The sequence below is a fragment of the Brienomyrus brachyistius genome, chromosome 10 (genome assembly GCF_023856365.1).
Source record: "Brienomyrus brachyistius isolate T26 chromosome 10, BBRACH_0.4, whole genome shotgun sequence".
Taxonomy (NCBI): domain Eukaryota; kingdom Metazoa; phylum Chordata; class Actinopteri; order Osteoglossiformes; family Mormyridae; genus Brienomyrus; species Brienomyrus brachyistius.
In genome coordinates, this window is record NC_064542.1 from 21,039,325 (window position 1) to 21,048,084 (window position 8,760).

Sequence of the window (8,760 nt, forward strand, 5' to 3'; positions counted from 1 at the left end):
CCTTAATACTCCCCCAAAGACTCAACTTTTCAGTCTCACTCTTGCAGAAAACGGTTATAAAACTTTAATTATATGAAGCCAGGAATTTGTAAGCGGAGAACCAGGAAAGAGTGAGAGAAGCTGAAGCATTAAGCAGAAAGTTGTAGGTTTACTTTGAATTTGGAGCGCTCTCTCTCTCTCTCTCTCTCTCTCTCTCTCTCACCAGTCCCCCAATCCTTCTTTCTCTCTCTCTCTCTCTCTCTCTCTCTCTCTCTCTCTCTATCTCTCTCACACCAGCCCCCCAATCCTTCTTTTTCTCTCTCTCTCTCGGAATCTCAGTTAAGCAATAGGCTGGACTCAAGAATGATGTCACTCACTCCACTCCCACGGACTGACACAGTGCGAAAAGTGTAAGAAGGACCTACCCCATGTGCAACAACGGGACACATGTGTGACACAACAATGAACTGAAGAAGAACAAACAAAACAAGCCGGAGCGGGGGAGATGAAGGAAAGGAAGGGACCGAGAGAAAGGGGACTTGCCATCCGGCTCTGGGAATAACATCAAACAGTAGAGAACAATTGTACTTTTAAAATTAGAGACGCTGCACGCCGTGGGTAATGGGGAGTCTCTTTAGGACGACCTAAGAGCAGGCATGCCGGGGGGGTCGTGGGGCAGAATGCGTGCGCGATCTTTTTTTTTTTACGCACCACTCCACGGTAATGATGCTTCTTTATTTTTGTATATATATTAAGATGTAACTCCTCCTATCTCACATACGATCTTTGTACTTGATCAAGAACCAAAAAAAGGCATTTCCCTTACACTCAGACTCAGCTGGTTTTTAAAAGGAGAAGAAAGCCGTGGAAGAACATCACGCATGAACAGAATGATGTGTCCACAATGGATGTGACAGAGATCATTCTCACGGTGACCAACTCTTCGGAAAATGCCAGCAGCTCGGGCGCCCGTCGGCCCCCACCTCACTCTCAGGCGGCGGCTGCCTTCATCATTTTGGTTGTTACCGTTATTATTCTAGTAACGATCGTAGGTAACGTGCTGGTCGTTGTCGCCGTCTTTACCAGTCGAGCTCTCCGTGCGCCCCAGAACCTTTTTCTGGTTTCCCTGGCGTCCGCAGACATCCTTGTGGCCACGCTGGTCATCCCATTCTCCCTGGCCAACGAGGTCATGGGATACTGGTATTTTGGTAGCAAATGGTGCGCCTTCTATTTGGCCCTAGATGTCCTCTTCTGCACGTCGTCCATCGTCCACCTTTGCGCGATTAGCCTGGATCGGTACTGGTCCGTAACCAAAGCGGTTAGCTACAATATGAAAAGGACCCCAAAGAGAATTAAGTCCATGATCGCAGTGGTGTGGGTCATATCGGCGGTTATATCTTTTCCTCCGCTCATCATGACCAAACACGACGAGCAGGAGTGTCTGCTGAACAATGAGACATGGTATATACTGTCTTCCTGCTTGGTGTCATTCTTTGCCCCGGGTGTGATCATGATTCTAGTGTACTGTAAAATATACAGGGTGGCAAAACAGCGCACATCCACAGTGTTTGTGGCTAAAAACGGACTGGAAAGACAGCCCTCGCAGTCTGAAACTTGCTTCATGCGCAATGACAAGTTCGAGATGGAGAGTCCGAGCAGCCAGAGCTCGGGGAGCAACCAGCGACAGGAGGAGCTGGACGACATCGATCTGGAAGAGAGCTGCGCTTCGGAGAAACCCAGGAACTCTCGCTTCTCCAAGCGGAGGAAAGTGGAGGGATCGGAATGCTGCCCCAAGCAGAACTGCCGCATGTCATGGGCTTCTAACCGCGCCTCGGAGCTCTTTCAGGAGCAGAAGGCCAGGCAGCAGTCCATCTCCAAAAGTAAAGTGGCGCAGATGCGCGAGAAGCGCTTCACCTTCGTGCTGGCGGTGGTGATGGGAGTCTTCGTACTCTGCTGGTTCCCCTTCTTCTTCACCTACAGTTTGCACGCTATATGCAGGGACAGTTGCACTATCCCCGACGCTCTTTTTAATCTTTTCTTCTGGATCGGTTACTGTAATAGCTCGGTGAATCCTATTATTTATACGATTTTTAATAGGGATTTCCGAAAGGCGTTCAAGAAAATTGTATGCAGGACTGCGAAACGCACGTGAAAGAGCGCTCACTTCGTAACGCGTCGCGTTATTGCGCTCAGTTGCATATTCCACGTCTATTATTTGCGCCTGTTTAACTTCTCAGCATATACCTGTGACTCGATCAAATCTGATCACCGTGCTTAAATCTGCTAGCGTAATCGAGATATTATTTTGACTTTGGGAATGTTGTCATTGTAAATTGCGCAAAATCAACTAATTTACTTTGAAATTGTTTACAAACTGGTACATAAGATAATGGGACGGCATATTGGGTATTATTGTAAGATGCAGCCTGGTAGTTTACTGAAAAATTAAGGGTTTTTTTTCTTCCAAAAATATACGATAAACTATTTTGTCACACGTTATTTCATAGATGTACGCAGAGTTTACTGGTCGTTCAGCTTACATTAATTGTATGAATATTACGCACTGATATTTTGGAATGATCGACAGTCGTGGTTTAATTTTACAGCAGCAGCAAGTGCAATTCAGCACACCGCCGCCAAAAGCCTACACAAAGCGTTATTTACCGTCCAAAGGTAGCACAATATATGGCGAGATCCTGGGCTGTCAAAAGTGTCTTCATACCTTGGTACTATTGGCAGTGGTGCCACAAAACCCACTGGGAGTGTTTGGAAACGCCGCATGGGAAATATATTTTTATACTCCACTTAATCGGGGAATAAAGAATCCCAATTAAATAAGTCCGACTTTCTTCAACTAGTAAACTTTTTAAAAATTAAAATCGGGTGTTGAATACGTTCATGCAGCAACTGACCAGCCAGTTACAGTGATGTTATCAAAGATTTGAAAACCATTTTCTAAACATGCAAGTAACGCTTATGTTATTATGCAATGCCTCTCAATCATAAAATGTATGACCCTAATTTATGGATTATTATGCCTCAATTAATAGCGTGTGCCGTGGCTCTTCAAACCTCTCGACATAAGTTTACTGATTCAGTTCCAGCTGGGCATTGATTAAAGTAGACTATTCATTATATTGCTTATTCGCAATACCGACTTTTATAAAATGCCGGTCATTATTATGTAACTATAAATTTATAAAATACAGGTGAAATTTTTAGGTCGCAAAAGGGCAGCAATTTGTTCATCTTCCTTTAATTAGTATAAATGGCGACAAGGGGTTAAAAAATGCTGAAGATCACGTTTTTCTTTCCCCAGTCCGACCGATAACACTAGTGGCATCATAAAATATTAAAATGTTTTCCTTTCAAAGATCGGTTGCCAAATGTTGCAATGCTTATAATAATATAATAAAATAATTATAAAAAAAACACTGCAACTAGAAAATATAACTGTTTTTTTTTTTTTTTTTTACTGAGTCTCAAAGCTCTTCTTGAGTAAAAGTGCCACATGCAGTCAAGGTGAATTACAACAAATTTACGCTGGGTGTCGCTATTTTTCCAAATTCGAGAATGGACAGCGTTTATTAATCTCTCACGCTGTCACTACTAATCAAAAATCGATCCATCCATCCATCCATCCATCCATTTTCCAAACCGCTTATCCTACTGGGTCGCGGGGGGTCCGGAGCCTATCCCGGAAGCAATGGGCACGAGGCAGGGAACAACCCAGGATGGGGGACCAGCCCATCACAGGGCACACTCACACACATCGAGTGGCAATTTAGCAACTCCTATCAGCCTCAGCATGTTTTTGGACTGTGGGGGGAAACCGGAGTACCCGGAAGAAACCCCACGACGACATGAGGAGAACATGCAAACTCCGCACACATGACCCAGGCGGAGACTCAAACCCGGGTCCCAGAGGTGTGAGGCAACAGTGCTAACCACTACACCACCATGCCGCCCTCTAATCAAAAATCCGTATCATAAAATCTTTATTAATTTTGTTTTCATTTACTAAGGGTCGAGCATCGATATTCACAATTTTTTTGTAGTTTGCGTTTTTCGTTTATTGAACGGGTTTCGTTTATTGAACTGTTTGCTACGTCGTGCAATGGTACGGAATGTATTTCGGAATTTATGTTGTAATTTACTTTGTAGCTTCCACTAAGTAAAGGTTTTTTTCAATGGCACGGTGAAGTCTGGTAAGCCGAAGACTGCGTGGCAAATTATTATGGATGGCGCTGGCAACAAACGACGAGGTGACGTTATTCCAGAGGAAAAACGTGTTTAGAGAGGGTGTTTACAAAATCAACACCTACACGATGTTCCAGCTGGAAACACGTGCCCCAACAAGCAATAGCTCTTGGTGCAAAAAGCCCCCTACCCGTCCAAGACAGATTCAATCCATCCCTTGTGATACTGTGCTGGTGGAACCCAGATCTCCACGTACTATGAGTTACAGGGTAGAGAAAGTTCCCTAATTTACTTCACGTTACTCGGTGAACATTTTTTTAAAGAGACATAACATCTATCACTGGAGCAGGACGCACTGCCTGTAGGCTCATACTAATAGACTGGAAATAGATACTCTCCTCTCTGGCTTAGCAAAAAGGCACAATGGTATCTTATTACTCAATAGAGTGCTTGAGTGAATATGGAACTAGACAGTGGATGTGCCCAGATACGAAATGCACAGAAAAATGTAGCTAAGCAGCCAGTTTTGGCCAGCAGTGTAGGAATGCTTCTCTACAGAGAAGAAATTAAAAACCTACGTAACATCAAGTGTGAAGAGACACATCTGACAACTCAGTATCTGCTGCGTTCCAGATGTTACAGCTTTTGAATAAGAACATCGGTTGGCAGAATATTGTGTCTATTTTCAAAGAAGGTAAAAGAAAGCTTTGAAGTTCAACCTCTTATCAATCTCACGGACACCATCCACTGGCAGTTCTTGAGTAATTCCACAGTGTGAACCACGAATTCACTCAGAACTGAGAGCATAGCCTTCTTTCTCGTCTTCAAGGAAACCCCAGGATTTAATTTAGCTTGTAAAACAATATGATCGGGTAAAGCACCCTCATGCAGTGACTTGTGCACGCTGGTATCTGATAGTTGTATGATACAAGTAGGTTGTATCATACATCATTCATCCTGCATTTAAACCCAGCCGAGGATGTTTGTTTTGCCTGGAATATATTAACAGTCACCACAGCAAATAAATCAAGAGCAGCTCCCAGTGCATGTCATAGTCATAATTCGTAGTGGACTGTTCCAGCAGACTGTGTGTGGGAGCGTGGTGGTGGTGGTGGTAGGGATGGTGTGGGGGGGGGGGGGGGGGGTTGACAGATCAGCTCATTTTCTTTGTTGTACCTGTTACGGCAAGACAGTTGCAGTAATCAATCCATGCAGGGTAGCTGGGAAGCTGATGTCCTGGGGTAAAAGGGGCAATAGGTGATTATGTTATTTTTCCTGCTGGTGGAATTTCTCCAAAGCTCCACCCCTCATAACCAGATTTGGCCCCCTGCCCAAGAAATGGCTCTGGAAGTTCACAGGGTCCGAGCGCATGAGAAAACCGAGACCTTCGCATTTCAAAGGCGCCAGTGCCGGTAGGGAGCTTCGAGGTCTGCTGCAGATCCAGGGAAGAATATATTGCTGCAATACTCACTGTTCCTGAATAATGCAAAGAAATGTAATCTGGGTAAAGAAAGTTTCAACATGACATGATGTAACTAAATCAAATACCAAATTTCACCAATTCACAATCTAAAATGTCGATCTTATTTTATTTATTATGCAACTATGAAAAGCATTGTAATATTTCTGTCCGGATTACATACATGAAATGCAGGATGAATGTTTCATACAGAAACTCATCACTGCGTCTTTGAGTAGCCATGAAAATGAATTCCTGAACATGTGAATGATTTTCTTTTAGCTCTCTGTTCTTTTCCTTTATGCAATCGATGTCAGATTTAGAAAGGGAGGAAAGTGAAACCCTAGATTTTTCTCGCATCCCGTTTCGGAAATGATTACCGACTGTCTGATCACGGCTTATCATTCGCAGTCGAGTCCCGGCCGGCTTGGGCAGACGTGGAGCTTTTCTCTCCTCTTCGCACTTGTTTTGTTTTTCGTTCAGGGCCTGAGAGGTTTGACAGTCGTGCTCCTACAGAGAAGTGAAACAGCCACATGCACATTCCAGGAGAACGGTCTTTGACTGGGGGCAAAATGACCGGTGAGCATAAATATTCTTGGACTCAAACATTCCACCCCAAGTAATAATGCCCCCCCCCCCCATGCAAACTGTCTCAGTTATGAGTCAGAAGAGGAAAGGGAATAAGGAACAACAGAGCTCTGTGAACATCCCAGCCTAGTTTTACTGTAAAAGTTGGGCCCCGAGGGGACGCTGTTGTAAATCCCATTTCTCTCAGGACTCATTCAATGCTACCATGAGCTAATTATGGTAATATAAATAAAGGCATGATATTCAATTACACTTAAAAGGGATCAATGTTTATATGTATATTCACGCCGATGTAGATAAGCATACAGAAAGTTATACAGCTGAAAATGATACAAGATGAATTCTGAATTTCAGTGCCTCATGAGTCTGATCAGAAATAACGGTTAGAAGATGGATGGATGGATGGATTGATCACTGAAAGTAAAAGACAGATTTGACGGCAAGGAAAAGGAAGTCGATGCTACGGGAAACAAAGTGGGGCTCTTTCATTCTGCACATTTTACCAGAATTACAGACATCCACCCTTAATCCTGCCCCCCACATCCTTCCTACTGTCCAGTGGGATGGCAGATCCCTCGCAGGTAAAGCCGCAGGCAGGTGGGATGAAGAGCTTTAATGCACCGTCAGACCCTCACCGGCTGATGCTAATCAGGACAAAAACAAAGTGAAGACAAGCCCATCGATCCTGGTTAATTGGCATAGCATGTGGACCGCGCTCAGCTTACCGTCAGCTCCTTGGGCACCTACAGGAGGCAGCACCCTCTAGGTGGCAGATAATTAGAGGGCACCGCGAAAAGAATACTGTTCAGTATTCAGTCCGAAAGCTCGACAGTGGTGACAGATGGCCGTGCTGCACGAGCTTGTCAATAACAGCGGCTCCAAGCGATGGCGTTAAATCTAATACAACGTCGGAGCTGACTGACAGGAGAGTTTTAGTCGAGGCCCTATCAGGAATCTGCTGGCTCCAAAGCCAGTGAAAGAATCTACAGGATCTGGAGGCAAAGGAAGCAGTTTCTGCCCAGAACTACCTGCAAATAGTTGAGGCATTTAATTTAAAGTTTATGATAACCTCAACTTGACTTTTTTCAACGAAGTAATCTTTATTTAATGTAGCAATGTTATCACAAATGAAAGGTTTTTATGTTATAATAAAATATTAGGTGCTTAACTTCTCATTCAGGCAGATTTTTAAAATTCTATCTGTGTATCTGTGTGTGTGTGAGAGAGAGAGCGGGTATACCTTACCTTATAGGGACACAATGTCCCCACAATGTGATGAATACCTGGTTTTCTCCCTTATGGGAAAACTCGATTTAATAAAAATCTGTGACTGCAAAGAAAAAACTAACAATACAAAAAATATTTTTTATTTATATTTTTGCTTGGTTACTTATGATTATGCTGAGGGTTGGGTAGGGGTTAAGGTTGTGATAGCGTTATCATTTTTCCCATAGAAATGAATGAGTGGTTCCCATAAAGATATGTTTACCTGACATTTGTGTGTGTGTGTGTGTGTGTGTATGTGTGTGTGTGTCCTGTGACAGGTATCCCATCCAGAGGCACCCTGTGCCTCGTGGACAAACCCCAGGCTCACTGTCACTGTCAGCTATAAGTTGGTATGATGCATCATGTTGGGAAATGCAAATGTTCTGTGGCGTCACAAAATGGAGCAGATAGGGGTGATGAGGAGGGAGGGGCTGCTTTATCAACACGAGCGACACAGGAAGCACGGCTTCCCCCTAAAACCGCCAAAAGAATTGAATTAGCCAATGTATCAATGTAAATTTTATTTGTGATTAAAAATATAATCTATCTTACTAATTGAATCACAGTGCTGGTCATTTCAGTTAAGTTGCTTTTGACAACATATGCTAATTTTCCCTTTGAAGGCAGGATAAATATTATTGAGACTGTGTCTGTTCCCCGCGGTTTTAATCGTGGGGGTTCATTCCACCGTAGTGCATGTCTTAAAAACCTTAGAGAAATTAGACCTAATTCACTTCTGGATAGTAGGTGTAATGTAAACCTAAAACTTGGACTGCTGAACATCAGATCGCTGGCACCTAAGACATTGCTCGTAAATGAAATCATTACTGATTTTAATCTTGGTGCCCTATGTCTTACTGAGACTTGGCTTAAACCAAACGAGTTCTTGGCACTAAATGAATCCACTCCAGCTGAATATAGTTATAAGCATAATCCTCGACCCAATCGCAAAGGTGGCGGGGTTGCTGCAATATTTAAGACCGACCTAGGAGTGCATGAAAATAGTGGTTATAGCTTTAGCACGTTTGAAATTATTATTCTTAGTCTTGCTAGCATATCTAAGTGTAGTTCTACACCTCCAATCATCATTGCTATTGTGTATAGACCGCCTGGCCCCTATAGCAATTTTCTTAAGGAATTTGCAGATTTCCTAACAAACTTGGTGGTTACTACCGACAAGGCCGTGATTGTTGGTGATTTTAATATTCATATGGAAAACGATAGTGATCCATTAACAAAAGCATTTACAACCATTCTTGACTCTGCCG

At 43.4% G+C, this 8,760-nt stretch overlaps 1 protein-coding gene across 1 annotated transcript; it reads left to right on the forward strand.

Annotated features, from left to right (window-relative positions):
• Window positions 1–269: 269 nt before the first annotated feature.
• Window positions 270–3,416, forward strand: adra2db (adrenergic, alpha-2D-, receptor b). Its single transcript, XM_049029800.1, has one exon. It carries the CDS (start codon window positions 884–886, stop codon window positions 2,129–2,131), a length of 1,248 nt encoding a protein of 415 aa, XP_048885757.1. The 5' UTR covers window positions 270–883; the 3' UTR covers window positions 2,132–3,416.
• The last annotated feature ends 5,344 nt before the right edge of the window (window positions 3,417–8,760 follow it).

Excerpts from the sequence above, each read along its gene's own strand:
- adra2db (XM_049029800.1), top strand. The coding sequence starts at position 884 with ATGGATGTGACAGAGATCATTCTCACGGTGACCAACTCTTCGGAAAAT.